The sequence below is a fragment of the Entelurus aequoreus genome, linkage group LG15 (genome assembly GCF_033978785.1).
Source record: "Entelurus aequoreus isolate RoL-2023_Sb linkage group LG15, RoL_Eaeq_v1.1, whole genome shotgun sequence".
In the NCBI taxonomy this organism is placed as follows: Eukaryota; Metazoa; Chordata; class Actinopteri; order Syngnathiformes; family Syngnathidae; genus Entelurus; species Entelurus aequoreus.
In genome coordinates this window covers 9,187,011-9,210,621 of record NC_084745.1, presented here as the reverse complement: position 1 = coordinate 9,210,621, position 23,611 = coordinate 9,187,011, and the positions used below count along the sequence as shown (strand labels likewise).

At 39.8% G+C, this 23,611-nt stretch overlaps 1 protein-coding gene across 5 annotated transcripts; it reads left to right on the top strand.

Moving 5' to 3' along the window:
• The first annotated feature begins 25 nt into the window (after window positions 1-25).
• On the top strand, window positions 26-23,263 carry LOC133629757 (uncharacterized). Of its 5 annotated transcripts, XM_062020725.1 has the most exons (15): window positions 26-115; window positions 5,810-8,107; window positions 8,179-8,281; window positions 8,356-8,433; window positions 8,501-8,549; window positions 8,643-8,779; window positions 12,477-12,583; window positions 12,667-12,774; window positions 12,844-13,074; window positions 13,137-13,213; window positions 13,289-13,441; window positions 18,974-19,037; window positions 19,115-19,246; window positions 19,325-19,437; window positions 22,373-23,263. In XM_062020725.1, exons 2-14 carry the CDS (start codon window positions 5,813-5,815, stop codon window positions 19,433-19,435), a joined length of 3,645 nt encoding a protein of 1,214 aa, XP_061876709.1. In that variant the 5' UTR covers window positions 26-115; window positions 5,810-5,812; the 3' UTR covers window positions 19,436-19,437; window positions 22,373-23,263. The 5 variants fall into 5 exon arrangements, with proteins under 5 accessions (XP_061876709.1, XP_061876712.1, XP_061876711.1 ...); XM_062020728.1 differs by lacking the exon at window positions 22,373-23,263 and having other exon boundaries at window positions 8,359-8,433; window positions 19,325-20,207; XM_062020727.1 differs by lacking the exon at window positions 22,373-23,263 and having other exon boundaries at window positions 13,292-13,441; window positions 19,325-20,207.
• The last annotated feature ends 348 nt before the right edge of the window (window positions 23,264-23,611 follow it).

Genomic DNA, 23,611 nt, shown 5'->3' with positions numbered 1-23,611 from the left:
TTTTTTTTTTTTTTCTCAATGGCGGCGTCAGTCAACTGCACATGCGCAACGAAATGACAACAATTAACCCACGGGAAACCGCGCAGCCGCCTCGTCACTTGGAAGAGTTTCACAAGTGAGTTTCTGACACACATATGCGCCAAAAAAATGACAAATTTCACATAACGGCAGAGAAATGGTACATATTTTATCTGGTTTCATTCGAGGCATGTCGCCGCTAACGTTAGCTGGCGGCTAACTAGCAAGCTAGGCTACATCGATCAAAGACACTGACACCTGACTGTTTTTTTTCCCCCCAAATTCTGTAAGTTAGCACCTTCAAAGTCATTTTTTAAAGGGCTTATCTTTTGTCTTCTTAACAAGTGTCGCTGATACAGCAGGCAACTGACGATGCTAACCAGCTTTTGCTCGTGATGGGCGGATCGATGCCGAAAATCGGCGCCGCCGATACCAGATCCATGAATTGTAATATCGATTCTCAAATCAAAATATTGATACTTTAGTTATTAGTGATAACCGATATAATTAGCAGGAACACAGTGTAAAGTAACTAAATTAATGAGATCTTGTCGAAATTTTAAAGCGATTGGTGGAAACGACTTTTTCTTGCAGTACATACTGCGCATGTGCAGTGGCACTGTTCTATGCTCAGTCATTTATTTGTTCATTTCAGAAAATGACTGGCAATTAAATTGAGTCATACAGTATTACAAAGCAGCAAGTGTATGTACCCTTGTATTTGTGACTCTATACCAGTGGTTCTTAACCTGGGTTCAATCGAACCCTAGGGGTTCGGTGAGTCGGCCTCAGGGGTTCGGCGGAGGTCAAAACACACCCGACTCATCGTGTAAATACAAACTTCTCCTTATCGGCGTATTACGGATACAGCAACAGCTGACTGGTTTGCAGGTGTGTAATTTGTTGTGAGTTTATGCACTGTGTTGGTTTTGTTGTTTGAACATTAAAACATTAACGAGATTGTTGCATTCAAATGTCTACTAAGTACATTAAAAGTAAGAATGTTGCGTTCAAGTGTTTACCAAGTAAAACATAAACGAGAGTGTTGCGTTCAAATGTCTACTAAGTACATCAATAGTAAGAATGTTGTGTTCAAAAGTGTTTACCAAGTAAAATAATAGTGGGAGTGTTGCGTTCCAATGTCTATTAAGTACATCAATAGTAAGGATGGTGTGTTCAAGTGTTTACCAAGTAAAACATAAACGAGAGTGTTGCGTTCAAATGTCTATTAAGTACATCAATAGTAAGAATGTTGTGTTCAAGTGTTTACCAAGTAAAATAATAGTGGGAGTGTTGCGTTCCAATGTCTATTAAGTACATCAATAGTAAGGATGGTGTGTTCAAGTGTTTACCAAGTAAAACATAAACGAGAGTGTTGCGTTCAAATGTCTATTAAGTACATCAATAGTAAGAATGTTGTGTTCAAGTGTTTACCAAGTAAAATAATAGTGGGAGTGTTGCGTTCAAATGTCTATTAAGTACATCAATAGTAAAAATGTTGCGTTCAAGTGTTTACCAAGTAAAACATAAACGAGAGTGTTGCGTTCAAATGTCTACTAAGTACATCAATAGTAAGAATGTTGTGTTCAAGTGTTTACCAAGTAAAATAATAGTGGGAGTGTTGCGTTCAAATGTCTATTAGGTACATCAATAGGAAGAATGTTGCGTTCAAGTGTTTACCATGTAAAATAATAGTGGGAGTGTTGCGTTCAAATGTCTATTAAGTACATCAATAGTAAGGATGGTGTGTTCAAGGGTTTACCAAGTGAAATAATAGTGTTGCATTCAAATGTCTACTAAGTACATTAAAAGTAAGAATGTTGTGTTCATGTGTTTACTAAGGAAAACATTAACGAGATTGTTGCGTTCAAATGTCTGTTAAGTACATCAATAGTAAAAATGTTGCGTTCAAATGTTTACCAAGTAAAACATAAACGAGAGTGTTGCGTTCAAATGTCTACTAAGTACATCAATAGTAAGAATGTTGTGTTCAAGTGTTTACCAAGTAAAATAATAGTGGGAGTGTTGCGTTCAAATGTCTATCAAGTACATCAAGAGTAAGGATGGTGTGTTCAAGTGTTTACCAAGTAAAACATAAACAGGAGTGTTGCGTTCAAATGTCTACTAAGTACATCAATAGTAAGAATGTTGTGTTCAAGTGTTTACCAAGTAAAATAATAGTGGGAGTGTTGCGTTCAAATGTCTACTAAGTACATCATTAGTAAGGATGGTGTGTTTACCAAGTAAAATAATAGTGTTGCATTCAAATGTCTACTAAGTACATTAAAAGTAAGAATGTTGTGTTCTAAAGTTTACCAAGTAAAACATAAACGAGAGTGTTGCATTCAAATGTCTACTAAGTAGATCAATAGTAAGAATGTTGCGTTCAAGTGTTTACCAAGTAAAACATTAACGAGATTGTTGCGTTCAAATGTCTATTAAGTACATCAATAGTAAGAATGTTGCGTTCAAGTGTTTACCAAGTAAAACATAAACAGGAGTGTTGCGTTCAAATGTCTATTAAGTACATCAATAGTAAGAATGTTGTGTTCAAGTGTTTACCATGTAAAATAATAGTGGGAGTGTTGCGTTCAAATGTCTATTAAGTACATCAATAGTAAGGATGGTGTGTTGAAGTGTTTACCAAGTAAAATAATAGTGTTGCATTCAAATGTCTACTAAGTACATTAAAAGTAAGAATGTTGTGTTCAAGTGTTTACCAAGTAAAACATTAACGAGATTGTTGCGTTCAAATGTCTATTAAGTACATCAATGGTAAAAATGTTGCGTTCAAGTGTTTACCAAGTAAAACATAAACGAGAGATGTGATGTTCATGCCCGGTTCATTTTATGCACCAGTAAAAAAACATGGTAACACTTTAGTATGGGGAACATATTCACCATTAATTAGTTGCTTATTAACATGCATTAGGTAACATATTGGCTCTTAACTAGTCATTATTAAGTACTTATTAATGCCTTATTCGGCATGGCCTTATTATAACCCTAACCCTCTAACCCTGACCCTAACAAATAACTCTAAATTAAGTCTTTATTACTTAGAATATGTTCCCCTAGTGTCCAAATAACTCTAAATTAAGTCTTTGTTACTTAGAATATGTTCCCCATACTAAAGTGTTACCAAAAACATATAATTTTGTCTTGAATTTGAAAAAAAATAACATTTTATTTTTCACTAAAGAAGGGTTCGGTGAATGCGCATATGAAACTGGTGGGGTTCGGTACCTCCAACAAGGTTAAGAACCACTGCTCTATACAGAGTTGATTATAAATCAGGTAACACATTCAATGCAGAACGACGCCATTATTTGTTTCGCCCTGCCATTATATCGAAGATAGAATAGAATAGAAAGTACTTTATTGATCCCTGGGGGAAATTCAGCACCACAGTTTGCTCACAATAGACAATAAATACTATACAGCATTATTCACATGTGAATAACATAAATATATTCTACATATATTATGATGATTTCCCAAAATCAGAAACACTTGAAATAAACTCTTTGTTACATTTTATCAGACACATTAGGTACATTTGTACAATGTATCAGATCAGTATCACCGATACTAGCCTGAATTTTACACTGTATGAGAAAATCAGTGATATCGCGAGATTTAGCTCAGAGGTGTCCAAAATACGCTCCAAGGGCCATTTGCGGCCCCCAGCTACTTTTTAACGACCCGCGGCACATTACATTCTAAAAATACTATTATAAAAAAATAGGGCTGCAACAACTAATTGATTTAAAATCGATTATAAAAATAGTTGGCGATTAATTTAGTCATCGATTCGTTGGATCTATGCTATGCGCATGCACAGAGGCAATTTAAAAATATATATATATATTTTAATTTTTTTATAAACCTTTATTTATAAACTGCAACATGTACAAACAGCTGAGAAACAATAATCAAAATAAGTATGGTGCCAGTATGCTGTTTTTTTTTTTCAATAAAATACTGGATAGGATAGAAATGTAGTTTGTCTCTTTTATCCGATTATTAATCGATTAATCGAAGTAATAATCGACAGTTTAATCGATTATCAAATTAATCGTTAGTTGCAGCCCTATAAAAAAATAAAAAAGTGGAAGAAAAGAGCAAACAGGTGAAATGTAACGATAAAACGTTTAATTGTTGACTCTAATAACACAAAGCCACCATGCAGGTTGTTTTTTTTTACTTTGAACCTGTCATTGCTCACCAAATAATAATGAATTAAAATCAATGTTATGAATATTTGACCTATTGAAGGTGCCAGTTGACTCATTTGAAATTTTCCACTTTGAAATATATTTTGGAGAAAATATTGCATATTTTGTGTGTTGGCCATAAAAAACAAAGTTTTCTTTGACAAAAAGAGCATCAAACAAACAAACATTAAAAAAATAACACAAATGTATGATCAATGGATAGATCTGAAGTTTACGTAGAGATTGAAGCGTTGAAAGTAATATAAAATAACATCAAACAAACAAACATTAAAAGAATAACAAAAATGTATAATCAATGGATAGATCTGAAGTTTACGTAGAGATTGAAGCGTTGAAAGTAATATAAAATAACAAATATGCTTAATTTTTAACAATATTAAGAATTAACCCCTTTGGGATCTCTAATGATTTTAGTGAGATATTTTTTTTCAAACTGTCATTGTTCAAAAAATATAATGAATTAAAATCAAGGTTGTTATGAATTATTGACCCATTTCAGGCTCCAATTACTTCACATCAAAATATTCCACTATGAAATTTTTTTGGGGGGGGAAATGTTGCATGTTTTGTGTTTGTGCGATAAAAAAAATTTGATTTTCTTTAACAAATAGAGCATAAAACATTTTTTAAAATGTTAAACTTTATACCAACAGACCTGAAGTTGATCTACAGATTTAGGCGTTGAAAAAAAAAAAAAAGAAAAAAACAGACTTGTTTTTAACACTTTTATGACTGAGACCCTTCCGGGTCCCCGGCACCAAACTAGAGGGAGCCCTGAAGGTTAAAACATTTTTTTGAAAATGAAAAATATCAAAATGGCCTCCGCAGTGTGTGCCCCTCAGTGTAAGAAGTTTGGACACCCCTGCATTCGCTATTGTGTGTGGGTTTGATTTAACATGAACATAATTACATGATCATTTTGACGCTCATTCTAATAAAAGTCACTTTTTCAGAGCAATTTGATTATTTTAACAAAACAAAGGTGTTGGAAGTACTGTGTTTGCATTTATTTAGTTTATGTGTTGTTATCATGTTGACTGCTTCCTGTCCAGTCTCCATGGTGACTGTGGTCCCCATAGTCACATGACTTCAGATTGGAACCCACTTCCCACAGCAACGAGCATAAAGCGCATAGAATAATAGTCATATATGTACTGTAGGGAAAGCTTTGTGCCGAGTGGGAGGGGCTAAAGTTGGGTAAATGAAAGAGAAAGGTGCCAGCGGGGGAGGGATGAGAGTTGAATGGTGGGACGTGGTGGGAGGGGTCTCTGCTGTTGTCCTGCACTGTGATTGGGGGCCACTGGACCATGTGCTGACCCGGCTCACTGTATAGGCCTGCGGGGGCACACACACACACGTAGTGGAGTGTTGAGTGACAGGGACATGTGAACCCCTTCACATGTGCTATTCTGGGTGAGGGTCTAAGGGAGGGGAGACCGTAGGGGAGGAATTAGGCCGGGTGGGGAGTAGAGGCTCTTTTTCTTTCTGCGTGCAAGCGAGCCCACGTGAGGACCTGCTCATCTTGCGTCCTCTTGTGTGTACTTTCTCTGAAGAAGATGGGCTGCTGCTTTAGCAAGGAGGCCGGGCCGGGCCAGACCACCGAGACCAGCAGCCTGCTGCACCCCCCCACCCAGGACGGCCTCCACGAGTCCTTGGAGCAAGTGAGGCAACAGGCTGTGGCCATGGCTCAGCATGTGTGCCTGGAGGAGGAAGAATCCGAGTCGGCCCAGCGGAACCCCCCCGACTACGACCAAGGTCATCCAGAACTTGACAGAAAAGCGCGTGTGATTGTTCGCGAGAAGAACCACCGAGCAGCGGTCTCTCACGAGGAGGATGTGGCTATTCTTATCTCGGCCGGCACAAGCGTACAAGCGGACCCGGGATCTGAAGCAGGCCTGACCCACTCCCCCGCGCACAGCTGTGACCCGGCTCCCTATATGGAGGTGCTCAGCCAGAGTCCGGCCAAACAGAACATTGTGCAGAACGCCACACTCCGAGCATTGTGGTTCACTCAGAACCACGAGGGCCAGAAGCTCCCTAAGCCTGAAGGATTTTGGTCCGCTCCAGTCGACGCTGACACTGGGGTCCCGAACTCGGCTCAACAGGTATCCCTCAGAACCGAGGATGGCGAGGAAAGCTGTATTGTCACTACAACACTGGGTCAGGACTTTCAAACGAGGACCCAGGGGTTCTACAGCATCTGCTCAATTGATGACCTGGACCATGAAGACCCCAGTCGACCTCGAATGTCTGCTTCACGGACCTCCTCACCTATCCCTCTTGTATCTGACCCACTATGCCTCAGCGGCGGTTCTGGAAAGCTCCCGGATGCTCATGTTAGTGACCCACCACCACCAAGTAAGACCTCTGAAGGTGATCCGTCAACGATGAAGCTTTCGGACCCTTCAAAGGTTCAAACCTTAAAAGAAGAACCTGTCACTTTCCAGGAGAGCCTAGTGGACTCTGTCCAACGTTCAGAACCAACCAGTGAAAGTCCCAAAGAAGTCCATTCCAGTGACATCCCAGAGCAGCACAACGTGGAGGACCTCTCATCACTGCAAGGTGGAGTTTTCAGTGCAAGTCCAAGTGGGCAAGATGATGTCGTCCACAGCAGCTCGGCTCTCGCTGAAGTATCCTCTCTCTGGACCGTCTCCACACCGCCTCTTGAAGACCCCAGTTGCCCTCGAACGTCTGCTTCCCGGACCTCCTCACCTATCCCTCTTGTATCTGACCCACTACGCCTCAGCGGCGGTTCTGGAAAGCTCCCGGACGCTCATGTTAGTGACCCACCCCCACCAAGTAAGACCTCTGAAGGTGATCCGTCAACGGTGAAGCTTTCGGACCCTTCAAAGGTTCAAACCTTAAAAGAAGAACCTGTCACTTTCCAGGAGAGCCTAGTGGACTCTGTCCAACGTTCAAAACCAACCAGTGAAAGTCCCAAAGAAGTCCATTCCAGTGACATCCCAGAGCAGCACAACGAGGATGACCTCTCATCACTGCAAGGTGGAGTTTTCAGTGCAAGTCCAAGTGGGCAAGATGATGTCGTCCACAGCAGCTCGGTTCTCGCTGAAGTATCCTCTCTCTGGACCGTCTCCACACCGCCTCTTGAACTAACTGCTTCGTCCCACCACAGCGCTCTGACCACGTCCCCCTGGGGTCCCGTGTCCACATCTGAAGAACCTGATGAAGATGTGAGTGTACCAATCAGTTCACCTGTTCAAGTCCAGGTCACCTCAGAGAGTTCTGGACCACGTCATGGGTCGGAACAATCAAGCCCTTGTGAATGCCCGAGCATGTTTTCCACATCCGTGGAGGAGACCGGCATGAAGGTAGAAGGTCCACAGCAAGAGAGTCCTCAAGAAGAACTTGCAAATGGACCTTTGTGTGATGGAGAGGACATGATGACTTCTGACACTGATATCGTCCAAGTGGACACCTGTGCATGTTCAAACGGAACAGGTGTTCTGGATGAGGTTTCCACCCAGCAGCGAGGCCGCGGCTTCCTAGTGGAGCCGCACCAGCTGGACATTTATGCCTCCACCCCCTCCTATGAAATTCCCTTCCTGGGTCAGGAGGTACCGGCGCCCGCCGAGGAAGGCGAGTGCGAAGGTGGGATGAGGGAGATGGTGTCGGACCTGCTGGGAGAGGACTCCGACCCCTCCGGGTGCCACCTGGATCCCGAGTCCTGGATCAGGCCCGCTGTGGAGGGCGAATGCGAAGGATGGGCCAAAGGGGCGCCGCCAAGCCAGGGAGGGATGGGTGCAGAGGTTCTGTTGGGAGCGTTCCCATACGGCGCCATGATTCCTCCGGTGCCGTGTGAGTGGGCGTGGCACACAGGGAACTCTCCAGCTGTAAGCGTTCCCTCCACACGCCGTAGTTGCTAATTACAGTAGAGAGACCTCAGCCACCTGTTTCTGTGCAGACCCTGAACCCGGATGCTGAGGTGTGGACCGGATGCGACTACAAGTTCCTGCAGGCTCCGGAGCCATGGATGCTCCTCCCTCCCCAGCAGACGTTACTTCAAGGTGAGCACCACTTCCTCTTACTGTTCATGACGAGGAGTGTGCTGTTATTTCTCTCATTCTGTGCGGTCTCTCAGTAGGCGACACCAGCCTGGCTCAGATTGACGCGTGTCCCGTAGTGGCGGAGAACCACATCCAACCAGAGCCCGACACAGGTCCCTGCCGTCGTCTTTGCACGTCCAGTTTTCTGCCTGAGCTCATGGTGTCTTTGTATCATTGTAGATGCTCTGATGGAACAGCTGAGGTCTGTGTTGGAGTTCTGTCTCAGCAGGTACCGTCCAACAGCACATAAAGTGGACAATGATTGGTCAAAATGCTCTTTTGTTGTTGCATGGTCGTTAATTAGCTGTGTTTTTTTTGCCAGGGAGCACCTGGCCAAAGACTTGTACCTTCAGTCTCAGATGGATGACGACCAGTACGTCTCCATAGCAACCTTGGCCGGCCTGGACGCCGTCAAGCACATAAGTGCGGACCTTCAGCTTATCACGGATGTTGTCAAAAGTCAGTATTTTTCTATCTGATATCATGTTGGGTTGCACGATACAGATCACAAAAATGATATCAATTCTAATAGTTTTTAATAATGATCATTCATGTTGATGACACATCCTAGCTGTGTCTGCAAATTTGATGGCAACAAGCCAACAAACACAATTTAGCTTTCTAAAATGTTTCTTATAAGTGTGGGAAGAGGGATAGCTAAACAGGCTATGACAGGATGGATGGACTTTATTTAACCCACATCGGGGAAATTATGCAGTGCAGTACAGAAAGAAAACGTCCAGAACATGTACGGTAAATAACCCACACATGAAAACAAGAAGAAAGTATCAAAGAACTCAAAGGACATAAAGAAATGAAAAAGAGCACAGAGCTGATTGCTCCAAAGCCACTTTTTTAACTTCAATTGTGAATGAAGACTAATCTGTTAGACTTTTCAAGTTTGTTGTGAGGTCGTTCCATTCCTTTATCGCTTTATATGAAAAGGCTGATTGTGCAAAATATGTTTTACATCTGGGTACGCTATTGTTACATCTCCATCCTGTGTTTTTGTCTGATTATAATTGTGATCAAAAATGGAATCATTCAATGATTGTGAAAATGTGAAGTATCAGTATGAACATTGGTATAACCAATACTGCCCCTGTAACTACTTGGTATTGGATCAATACCCACATTTTTAGTATCGGCCAAAACTGATGTAAAGTATCCAAACAGAAGAAAATGTGCATATTAGCTACAGTGTAGCTGGGAACATGTTACAACAGAAAGTAAGCAGATATAAACAGTAAATTAGCACGGAGATTAATAACCGTTGTGAGAAAATAATACTACTGGAAATTATGCAATATGTCAGCAGCCAAGTTAGGGGCCTTTGTAACCCGTTTTGTTTATCATTTACATACCAAATAATATATAGTAGGCCTGTGAACTTTTGTGCACCGATTCAAAATAATAACATTGGGTGCCAGTTTTATGATTACCGTATTTTTCGGAGTATAAGTCGCACCGGAGTATAAGTTGCACCTGCCGAAAATGCATAATAAAGAAGGAAAAAAAACATATATAAGTAATAAAAATAATTGTTATAACTTTTTTTACTTATTTAAGGCTCCGATTACTACTTAATTATGCAGATTTAGTTTTTTTCTGTGAAAAAAACGTGTTCTTTTGGAAAAAATGGCATAAAACATTGCAAAATATAACAACTTCATGATCTGAAGTTGATCTATAGATCTGAAGTTTATCTATAGATGGCCTTAAAACGTCTTTAAAAAAAGTTGATTAACAAACAACAACAACAAAAAAATATATATATATACCGTATTTTTCGGACTATAAGTCGCTCCGGAGTATAAGTCGCACCGTCCGAAAATGCATAATAAAGAAGGAAAAAAACATATATAAGTCGCACTGGAGTATAAGTCGCATTTTTTGGGGAAATTAATTTGATAAAACCCAACACCAAGAATAGACATTTGAAAGGCACTTTAAAATAAATAAAGAATAGTGAACAACAGGCTGAATAAGTGTACGTTATATGAGGCATAAATAACCAACTGAGAACGTGCCTGGTATGTTAACGTAACATATTATGGTAAGAGTCATTCAAATAACTATAACATATAGAACATGCTATACGTTTACCAAACAATCTGTCACTCCTAATCGCTAAATCCCATGAAATCTTATACGTCTAGTCTCTTACGTGAATGAGCTCAATAATATTATTTGATATTTTACGGTAATGTGTTAATAATTTCACACATAAGTCGCTCCTGAGTATAAGTAGCACCCCAGGCCAAACTATGAAAAAAACTGCGACTTATAGTCCGAAAAATACGGTAACTACATCCATCCATCCATTCCTCCATAAAATAAACTGCTCTGATAAAATTAACTTTTTAACCCAAACATTTAATAAGGCAACAAAAGTAGTATCCAATACTTCTCTTTTCAAAAGTAAATCTGTACAGCAGATATTGTTTACATATATATTACATATTATATTGTTGATGATCATCTACATCAGGGGTATCGAAATTTTTCAATTTGGCCGGTGAGACTGTCATGAGTTCAACAAAGCATTGCACCGCGGAGTGCTTTTAAAATAATCTTAAATACCAGTAAGTCTCTGAAAGATACATAATTGCTGCCATTTAGTGGACAATGTGAGTAAATCAGGTCAATGACTCTTGAAGGTACTTTGATTTATAGAACAGCATTTACTTATACAACACAATCTAAACAACATTCTCTAGTCATGGTGCAAAAAAACCCAAATGCAATTAAAGTAAAGTTAAAGTACCAATGATAGTCACACACTAAGTGTGGTGAAATTTGTCCTCTGCATTTGACCCATCCCCTTGTTCTCCACCTGGGAGGTGAGGGGAGCAGTGGGCAGGATTTTTGGTGTTTTAAACCCCAATTCCAACCCTTGATGCTGAGTGCCAAGCAGGGAGGTAATGGGTCCCATTTTTTATAGTATTTGGTATGACTCGGCCAGGGTTTGAAATCACAACCTACCAATCTCAGGGCGGACACTCTAACCACTAGGCCACAGAGTAGGCATAAAAGTCAACACACATGGTCACCCATAACACAACCTGCTCACTAAACATTGTAGATATTATGAAAAACGCCCAAACACCAATAAAATTACACCCATTTAAATCCATTGATTAGAGTGCATGATGGGGAAAATGTAAAACACTCTCTCTACACTTATCCATCTTTGATTGATTATAGAATAGAATAGATTAGACAGACAGAATAGATTACAAAACTTTAAGAAGGTCGTCATGGAAGTAAACAAGGTAGGAGTCAAACTTTCACATACTCTTATATAATTAATATAATTGGATATTATTAATTATATATCGCCCGAAAGGGACAAGCGGTAGAAAATGGATGGATGGATGGATATCCATCATATTGATATAATATGTACACACACACACACACACACACACAGTTACTTTACATGCAGTCAGCTTTTGGCCCCCGGCCACATTTTTTTTTGCCCAATGCGACCCCCTTGTCAAAAACTTTGGACACTCTGATCTAAATCAACAATATGATTTGCCTGAGTAGCTTGACAGGACACATTAAAAGAAAAAATCTTCTTTTTAGATTCGATTGTTTTTATAATCGAGAAAGAATTGTTTCAAATAAGAATCGCAATTAATTTGAAAATAGATTTTTTTTGACACCCCTGATATATATGGTTATTGCAGGAGGCTGGAATATACAGTACAGGCCACAAGTTTGGACGCACCTTCTCATTTCAATGGGTTTTCTTTGTTTTCATAACTATTTACATTGTAGATTGTCACTGAAGGCTTCAAAACTATGACACCTGTAAAGTGAAAACTATTTCAGGTGACTACCTCTTGAAGCTCATCGAGAGAATGCCAAGAGTGTTCAAAGGGTGGCTATTTTGAAGAAACTAGAATATACATGTTTTCAGTTATTTCACCTTTTTTTGTTAAGTACATAACTCCACATGTGTTCATTCATAATTTTGATGCCTTCAGTGACAATCTACAATGTAAATAGTTGTGAAAAAAAACCAAAAAACATTGAATGAGAAGGTGTGTCCAAACTTTTGACCTGTACTGTATATGGCAATATAGATTTCAGGCTGTATCGCTCATCCCTACTTTCATGCTATGGCTAACATCTCTTCACTCCTCAGCGCTGCCGCATGTTCAGATGGCGCCTTGCGGACTGAAAGTGCGACCGAGTCAAAGTCAGTACGTCCTCATCCTGCGCGAGATCCCCAGCACCACATCCCGCGAGGAAAGACACGCCCCAGCCTCCATAGTTATCCTCTCCTCTCGCACCAGGCATGCCCTGAAAGTAATCTGTTACTTGTTCTGCAGGAAGTAGAAGCACTCTTCCGTGACGAAAACCTGCCCAAGTTCCTCAGCTGTGAGTTTGTCAGCAGCGACAACTGGTTCGTCACCTTTAGGTCGGAGGCCGACGCCCACCAGGTAATTTATACATGTGTGATGTTCGCATCCCGTCGTCCGGTCGGAAAACGCTGCGTTTTGCGTCCTCAGGCTTTCAAGTACCTGCGAGAGGAGGTGCAGGTGTTTCAGGGGAAACCCATCATGGTGAGGATGAAGGCCAAAACCACAATGTTCACTTCCCGTGCGCCCGCCAACGGCTACAGCCCGGCCCAGGTCAACATCATGGGCGATCAATCTTTTCTGCCCCCGGCCGCCTACCAGCAGATGTACGATTTTGCCTACCCCGCCTGGTCCGATTCGGCATACTCCGATGGTGCTGAGGTGAGCCTGCATATGAACACTTCCTCCTCACAGTTCTCATCCATCTTGGATCGTCTCTTCAGCCGCCTGAACTCAATGACGCTCTGAATGGGTTCCCAGCAGCTCCTCGCTTCAAGCCTCACGTCCCACGCAGGAACGGGTAGGCAGCAAGGACGTCCTGCTTCCTGTTGTGACACTCAACATGGCTGACCTCCTCGTCATTGTTCCTCTCTAGCAGGAGGGGCGCAAGGACGTCCAGTTTGGATCAACTCACAAATCAGCACTCCTTACACCCAGCGGAGCAGACCTCAGAAGAACGCTCCTCCTTCTCGAGGTCGGGTCGGGGTTGGTCGAACTCTCGAGGAAATGCGTCTCATCATAACAGAAGGTACAATAAGCAGCCTGCGGTGACAGCTTTTAAGGTAGGAAGGTTAAGACACGCATCACTTGGGATGTGTACCGATTCCGGTACTTTTTTGGCACCGACCGAATCCCGCCGGTCCTATTCTGACTCACGTAAAATCCAACGGTGCCATGTTTTGGTACCTCACTGGAAAAACTCACAATCTCATCAAGTATATATTTCTCATTTCTAGTCCAAATATCTAAACAAGTCACCATACCCTGAAAAACTTCACAATAGTAGTAAGTAGGGATGTCCGATAATGGCTTTTTGCCGATATCCGATATTCCGATATTGTCCAACTCTTTAATTACCGATACCGATATCAACCGATATATGCAGTCGTGGAATTAACACATTATTATGCCTAATTTGGACAACCATGTATGGTGAAGATAAGGTACTTTTTAAAAATAATAATAAATCAAGATAACTAAATTAAAAACATTTTCTTGAATAAAAAAGAAAGTAAAACAATATAAAAACAGTTACATAAAAACTTGTAATTAATGAAAATGAGTAAAATTATCTGTTAAAGGTTAGTTTTATTAGTGGACCAGCAGTACGCACAATCATGTGTGCTTACGGACTGTATCCCTTGCAGACTGTATTGATATATATTGATATATAATGTAGGAACCAGAATATTGATAACAGAAAGAAATGGGGGGAGGGAGGTTTTTTGGGTTGGTGCACTAATTGTAAGTGTATCTTGTGTTTTTTATGTTGATTTAATAAAAAAAACCAAAAAAAAAAACCGATACAGATAATTAAAAAAACGATACCGATAAATTCCGATATTACATTTTAACGCATTTATCGGCCTGCCGATATTATCGGACATCCCTAGTAGTAAGTATAGCTAACAATAAGTTTTAATTGGTCATTTTTAGAGATGTCCGATAATGGCTTTTTTGCCGATATTCCGATATTGTCCAACTCTTAATTACCAATACCGATATCAACCGATACTGATATATACAGTCGTGGAATTGATTATTATGCCTAATTTTGTTGTGATGCCCCGCTGGATGCATTAAACAATGTAACAAGGTTTTCCAAAATAAGTCAACTCAAGTTATGGAAAAAAATGCCAACATGGCACTGCCATATTTATTATTGAAGTCACAAAGTGCATTATTGGTGGGCGGGGTTGGGGGGGGGGGGGGGGGTTAGGGGGTAGCGGGGGGTGTATATTGTAGCGTCCCAGAAGAGTTAGTGCTGCAAGGGGTTCTGGGTATTTGTTATGTTGTGTTACGGTGCGGATGTTCTCCCGAAATGTGTTTGTCATTCTTGTTTGGTGTGGGTTCACAGTGTGGCGCATATTTGTAACAGAGTTAAAGTTGTTTATACGGTCACCCTCAGTGTGACCTGTTTGGCTGTTGACCAAGTATGCCTTGCATTCACTTGTGTGTGTGTAAAGCCGTAGATATTATGTGATTGGGCCGGCACGCAAAGGCAGTGCCTTTAAGGTTTATTGGCGCTCTGTACTTCTCCCTACGTCCGTGTACACAACGGTGTTTTAAAAAGTCATAAATTTTACTTTTTGAAACCGATACCGATAATTTCCGATATTACATTTTAAAGCATTTATCGGCCGATATTATCGGCAGTCCCATATTATCGGACATCTCTAGTAATTTTCTTTCTCAACAAATCTTACCAAGACAATTTTGACTTGTTCCATTTGCTCATTACAAGCAAAAATCAATCAATCAATCAAGGTTTATTTATGTAGCCCTAAATCACAAGTGTCTCAAAGGGCTGCACAAGCCACAACGACATCCTCGGCTCAGATCCCACATCAGGGGAAGAAAAAAACTCAACCCAATGGGATACAATGAGAAACCTTGGAGGGGACCACAGATGGGTGCAATGGACGTCCAGTTGATCTAGTTAATAGTGTGAGAGTCCAGTGCATAGTGGGGCCAGCAGGGGATCATCTTGAGTGGATACAATTCAGCAGGGGATCATCTTGAGTGGAGACAAGTCAGCCGGAGATCATCTTGAGTAGAGACAAGTCAGCAGCTGGGTTGCACACTTTGTCCCCAGCAGTACTGAGGGCAGACTCAGCCAAACTACTTCTCAGTAATGTTGCGAAATTCAATACCAACAGAGAAATTAACTCAAGAAATACTCCACTTTTCCGAAAATGCGCAAGCTTGAAGCTAATATACATTGACTTTGCTATCAACATGCTACTGATTAGCATTAGCGATTTTACATGGCAGTTTCAACACCTCCGAATTTGTAAAAAAAAAAACTACAACTAAGATGCATGTTACAATCAAACAGCTGGTGCGTAGTAAGTACAATACCTACAATCTTAACATTTTTTTAGGGCGCAACAAAAAACACACCTTAAACTATACACTACCACCATCTAACATCTTAGACTGTAATTGTAACTCAATGTCATACTTGCAAATGAGACTTAGAAATGTAAGAACTGGACAACAGTTATCATAATCAGCTCATTTTTAAATGAGATATTATTATTGAAAACAATTAATTTATGAACTCACACAAAAGTACCGATAATTGGTACTGTTATCGATTCCCAGGTACCGGGAATTGGTACCGTATCGGTTCAAATGTGAACGATACCCATCCCTACACATCATATGCCGGAAATGTGTCCCGTGAAAAACCGTCCGGAACTCTCAAATACACCGGTATGTGTTAGCGCTTTCATGGCAGATATAAGTAAGAACTTTAGACTACTTTATATTAGAAATGGCAACAGCGGAGGATGAATATTTCATAACAAGAAGATGGAGAAAAAAAAGATGCTTATCGACTACGGTGTCGGCACGGACTACAAAGGCGGACCCGCGCAATTTTTCAGGACTTATGCAGATCCCAAATACAGATCAGCAAGTACCAGAAGGTAAGAAAAGTTGCTTTTGCATAATATTGCGAAACAAAACGCCAGATAATATGTCTTACCTTATACACACACCATAATAATACTCGTAGCACAGTACAACCCATCAAGCGGTGCGGCTTCAAAGTCGTACTAAAACATTTTGATGATTTTTGAGCGCTGTGTGTAATGCTCTATATTTTCAATGGAACATGTAAAATGTTGGTGTTGTTTACTTCAATCAATCAATCAATCAATGTTTATTTATATAGCCCTAAATCACAAGTGTCTCAAAGGGCTGTACAAGCCACAACGACATCCTCGGTACAGAGCCCACATACGGGCAAGGAAAAACTCACCCCAGTGGGACGTCGGTGAGTGACTATGAGAAACCTTGGAGAGGACCGCATATGTGGGTAACCCCCCCCCCCTCTAGGGGAGACCGAAAGCAACGGATGTCGAGTGGGTCTGACATAACATTGTGAAAGTCCAGTCCACAGTGGATCCAACACGTCAGCGGGAGTCCAGTCCACAGCGGGGCCAACAGGAAACCATCCCGAGCGGAGACGGGTCAGCAGCGCAGAGATGTCCCCAACCGATGCACAGGCTAGTGGTCCACCCGGGGTCCCGACTCTGGACAGCCAGCACTTCATCCATGGCCACCGGACCTATGCAACTCCCCCTCGCAAGGGACAGGGGAGAAGAGGAGAGAAGAAAAGAAACGGCAGATCAACTGGTCTAAAAAAGGGGGGGTCTATTTAAAGGCTAGATTATACAAATGAGTTTTAAGATGGGACTTAAATGCTTCTACTGAGGTAGCATCTCTAACTGTTACCGGGAGGGCATTCCAGAGTACTGGAGCCCGAATAGAAAACGCTCTATAGCCCGCAGACTTTTTTTTGGCTCTGGGAATCACTAATAAGCCGGAGTTCTTTGAACGCAGATTTCTTGTCGGGACATATGGTACAATACAATCGGCGAGATAGGCTGGAGCTAAACCGTGTAATATTTTATACGTAAGTAGTAAAACCTTAAAGTTGCATCTTAAGTGCACAGGAAGCCAGTGCAAGTGAGCCAGTATAGGCGTAATATGATCAAACTTTCTTGTTTTTGTCAAAAGTCTAGCAGCCGCATTTTGTACCAACTGTAATCTTTTAATGCTAGACATAGGGAGGCCCGAAAATAATACGTTACAGTAATCGAGACGAGACGTAACGAACGCATGAATAATGATCTCAGCGTCGCTAGTGGACAAGATGGAACGAATTTTAGCGATATTACGGAGATGAAAGAAGGCCGTTTTAGTAACACTCTTAATGTGTGACTCAAACGAGAGAGTTGGGTCGAAGATAATACCCAGATTCTTTACCGAGTCTCCTTGTTTAATTGTTTGGTTGTCAAATGTTAAGGTGGTATTATTAAATAGATGTTGGTGTCTAGCAGGACCGATAATCAGCATTTCCGTTTTCTTAGCGTTGAGTTGCAAAAAGTTAGCGGACATCCATTGTTTAATTTCATTAAGACACGCCTCCAGCTGACTACAGTCCGGCGTGTTGGTCAGCTTTAGGGGCATGTAGAGTTGAGTGTCATCAGCATAACAGTGAAAGCTAACACCGTACTTGCGTATGATGTCACCCAGCGGCAGCATGTAAATACTAAAGAGTGCAGGGCCAAGAACTGAACCCTGGGGAACTCCGCACGTTACCTTGACATAGTCCGAGGTCACATTGTTATGGGAGACGCACTGCATCCTGTCAGTAAGATAAGAGTTAAACCAAGACAAGGCTAAGTCTGACATACCAATACGTGTTTTGATACGCTCTAATAAAATATTATGATCGACGGTATCGAAAGCGGCGCTAAGATCAAGAAGCAGCAACATAGATGACGCATCAGAATCCATCGTTAGCAATAGATCATTAGTCATTTTTGCGAGGGCTGTCTCCGTAGAGTGATTTGCCCTGAAACCGGATTGAAAAGGTTCACAGAGATTGTTAGTCACTAAGTGTTCATTTAGCTGCTGTGCAACAATTTTTTCGAGAATTTTAGAAATAAACGGAAGGTGGGAGACCGGTCGGTAGTTTACCATGAGGTCAGGATCGAGGTTAGGTCTTTTGAGCAGAGGATGAATAACCGCTTTTTTGAATGCTAGGGGAACAGTGCCGGAGGAAAGTGATAAGTTTATAATATTTAACACTGATGGACCTAATAATACAAACAGTTCCTACTTGAGTCATATTGCAGTCTACACGGATCTCTTGTGTGCGACTGCCGTCATATCGCAGTCTACATGTATCTCTTATGTGTGACTCCCATCTACTGGTCACACTTATCATTTCACCATGTACCAAATAAAATAGCTTCGAGGTCGGTAAGCAAAACCAGAATTATTCCGTGCATTAGGCACACCAGGCGCACTGCCGGGTTTTGAGAAAATGAAAGGATTTTAAGTGCGCCTTAAAGTCCGTAAAATACTGTTATTTTAGCTTACTTTGCACTGAGAAGTAAGTCACTTTGCATATTTTATTTAGTTATGTCGATGTTGCTATTTAACAATACTCCAACACATGTGTACAATCCATACATGGTGTTAGTTACTATGGTAACAAAACAGAATGTAACTAGGTACAACTAACTCCTCTCATTTTCAGGTCTTTAAATGGAAACCGGGGGAGAAGAGAGAACCCACGTTCGGGTGCAAAAACGTTGCGTCACGTAAGAGTGAACGCCTTATTTGTTTCTTGACGTGCAACTTTGACATTGTGTGTGTGCGCGCGTGTGTGTGTGTGTAGAAAACCTCATCGCCTCCCCGCCAGCCGTCCCCCATCGAGCTCGGCGTCTCAAACTTTCCTCCGCTCGGTGTGCAGAAGAATAGCGAGCCAGCGGAACCTACATCCAGCAGCCCCCAGGAGATCCCCAGTGAGGTAAAGCTCCTTCTTTGCTGCTGGTTTGCTACTGGTGTGCCATGTGGAAGACACTCAAGCTGGCTTGTGATTCTCCAGCCCCTTAAGAAGCTGAGCTACGCCGCGATCTGCCAGAGGTCTTCGTCCGACGGGTCAGCGCTGCCTGCTGAATCAGCCTCAGAATCTCCCTCTGCCCCTTTGTCACAGTAATTGTGAGTCATATTAGCTTATTGCACTGGTGGTTTTAGTGTAGTGGTGTGGCTTTAAAATCATTCACATTTATTCATATCATTTTATTACTTTTGTCTTCTTTTGTTGTAGTTCCAGTGGATTGTTGTGTTTCATGGTGTTATGTTGCGGTGGGGGCACTTCCTCACTTGGGGCCCTATTCTGTGTTTTTTTTACGCGCTCGAAGTTACGTACGTTCCTCTTATTCTTATTTTCCCATCCGCCCGTCCCATGTAAGTGAGGCAAAAGTGCGTAAGTGTGGAATGAAGGCGGATTTTGCTCTCACACCTTTTTTGCGTTAAAATTGTGGAGAGTGCAGTTTTAGTAATACTTGTGAATGTCAGTGAAACCAATGAAAAAGATAACACTTCAAATTTGAATACATATATGTTACGGCTGCAACTAATGATTAATTTGATAATCGATTAATCTGTCGATTATTACTTCGATTAATTGATTAATAATCGGATAAAAGAGACAAACTACATTTCTATCCTTTCCAGTATTTTATTGAAAAAAAACCAGCATACTGGCACCATACTTATTGTGATTATTGTTTCTCAGCTGTTTGTACATGTTGCAGTTTATAAGTAGAGGTTTATAAAAAAAATTAAAAATTTAAACAAATATTTAAAAATGTTTTGCCTCTGCATATGCGCATAGCATAGATCCAACGAATCGATGACTAAATTAATCGGCAACTATTTTTTTAATCGATTTAATCGATTAGTTGTTGCAGCCCTAATATATATATATATATATATATATATATATATATATATATATATATATATATATATATATATATATATATATATATATATATATATATATATATATATATATATATATATTAGGGGTGTGGGAAAAAATCGATTCGAATTCGAATCGCGATTCTCACGTTGTGCGATTCAGAATCGATTCTCATTTTTTTAAAAATCGATTTATTTATTTATTTTTTTAATAAATGTTTTTGATTTTTTTTAAATATATTTTTTTATTAATCAATCCAACAAAACAATGCACAGCAATACCATAACAATGCAATCCAATTCCAAAACCAAACCTGACCCAGCAACACTCAGAACTGCAATAAACGGAGCAATTGAGAAGAGACACAAACACGACACAGAACAAACCAAAAGTAGTGAAACAAAAATTAATATTATCAACAACAGTATCAATATTAGTTACAATTTCAACATAGCAGTGATTAAAAATCCCTCATTGACATTATCATTAGACATTTAGTTTATGAGATGCGATGCAAGTGTAAGTCACTGTGACACTATTGTTCATTTTTTGTAATTTTTTTTTTAATGTTTGTAATGATAATATCAATGAGGGATTTTTAATCACTGCTATGTTGAAATTGTTACTAATATTGATACTGTTGTTGATAATATTCATTTTTGTCTCACTACTTTTAGATTGTTCCGTGTCATGTTTGTGTGTCCTCAATTGCTCTGTTTATTGCTATTCTGAATGTTGCTGGGTCGGGTTTTGTTTTGAAATTGTATTGCATTATTATGGTATTGTTGTGTATTGTTTTCATAAAAAAAATAAAAATAAAAAATAAATCGTTTTTGAATCGAGAATCGTGTTGAATTGAAAAAAAAAATCGATTCTGAATCGAATCGTGACCCCAAGAATCGATTTTGAATCGAATCGTGGGACACCCAAAGATTCACAGCCCTAATATATATATATATATATACGTGTGTATATATATATATATATATATATATATATATATATATATATATATATATATATATATATATATATATATATATATATATATATATATATATTACATACACATACACACACAAACACACACGTGTATGTACATATCTACATATGTGTATACATATATGTGTGTGTATGTATATTTATATATATTTTTTATTTCATCGATTTTTGAAAATTAGGAATTGATTTAGAATCGGAACAAATAAAAATGCGATTCGTATGTGAATTGATATTTTGTGCACTCCTAGTAAATGTCCAGGACGTTCAAACGGCAGATATACACGCGTCTCCTTCCGCTATGGTCGTCCTCTTGAGACCATGATGTGAATTTTGATATTTGATAGTCAATACAGAGTGGCATTATGGTCCTTTTATCCTAATCTCAGTTGATGTTTTCAAGTGTTGTGATTAAAGCGAGCAGAATATAGTTTTCTAGAAGTTTCTTTTATTATTTTATAATCAATGTGATGTGCACTGCATGTAAAGTTCCAGTGCAATATAAAGTTTCACCTTTTTGGGCCGCAGGACTTTTTCCAAACTTATAGGCGCTCATGAGAAAGTACTTAAGTCAATGGGAGAATACATGGGAAGCCAGATTTGACAGGAAACGCACACATTTAAAGGTTGTTCCAGCCATATTATTGGATGAAGGCGTGCAAGGACAGACTTTAAGAACGCCACGCAGTAGCGCCCCTTTTTCATTTCCCACCAACAATAAGACAAAAACACAGAATTTTTGCATGACTTTCATTTTTATTATTTTTTAGTATGCAATTCCTTTTAGTATTTAATGACAGGTTGTAAAGTTGGAAGTTTTGACTGTGGAGTCCGTTTTTGTCTAAAATGCTATCGGCAAGCGTGAGTTTGTACAGATGTAAATATTACTGAGAAATATTAAAGTAAGTGCCTTTTGGTTGTAAACTGTTATCTGTCTGATTGAGCAAACATAACGAGCTTTATAAAATGGGTCAGAACAGGACTGCTGCATTTACCAAGTAATATCCAGTAGGGGGCAGGTGAGTACCATCACAACATTGCTGCAGGATGATGTGATTTCCTTGTGGGCAAATCCAGTGAATGAATGAATACACAACAATTCGCTGATCTCTGCTGCATTATTAAGTATTATATGACCTTATGATATTATGCTGGTTTAATTTGCAGATGTGGGAGAGGGGACACGTTGCTGCTGAAACATGCATCATCTTGATGAATACAGGTTATGTATTTGGAACAGATGATAATCAGATGTTTTGTATTATTACTGCAACAGCATATTGTATTGCAGTATTACAATATACACAAAGCATTTTTTTATGCTTATGGATCTGTCATTGGTCTATCAATCTATCTTAACCACAAAATGTTTTGTATACAGTCATCCCACGTTTATGGCTCTTAATTGGTTCCAGCCATGACCACGATAAATGTATTCCCAGAATTATAAATCTGATATTTTCATAGCAAGCATCAAACACCTACTTATGACTTTTTAGATACATTTTCCAACATTGTGAGAGCCCTCTGGACATGAAATGACACCCGTTAGTCACCTTTACAGGCTTTTAATCCAAAATAGTAATGCTGTTTGAGGCTGAGCCAATCAGTGGCCATCAACTAAACAGCGCGCTCTGTTTGGGTTGGTCTACTTTAGTGGCCAATACTACTGTAGTATTGAAAATGTTTTTAAATTATTTAGCCTAATGATTGCAAACGCTTAATTTAGGACCGACTAATTGTACAATATGCCTTAAAAATAAAATCTCCCTCCAAAAAATATGCAATGTTTTGTAGCCGCAATATTGTATATTGTACCAAATCAAAGAATGCGGGGGCCAGTTTGGTATTTTTCACCTTTAAATGCTTTACAATGCATATTTTAATTTAAAGAACTAAAACATGCAATTTCAGTAAAGGTTTCGTGTGGATGCTGATGAGCCAAAGCCAAACTGAAATGCTAACAGTTTGCACGCTTGCTAGATAACGTCAATTAACAAAAAATGTTAGCAAAATGAGCTAAAACGATAGCAAGCTTACAGTTAGCATTAACGAAAGGCCAAAATGTATGACACGGTTTTGGTAAACTGGCTAAACCATCTAGCACAGGGGTCCCCAAAGTTTTTGACTCGGGGGGGGGGGGGGTGAATTAAAAAAATAATATATATATATATATATATATATATATATATATATATATATATATATATATATATATATATATATATTCTGAGCGCGATGATATCACGTTATCGATGGAAAAAAGCATCTTTAGAAAATATGATTTGTCTGAGCGGCTAGGAGACACCAAGAGTAACAAGCGGTAGAAAATGGATTAGAAAGGACATATTAAAAAAAAAACTAATAATAAAAAAATATATACCGTATTTTTCAGACTATAAGTCG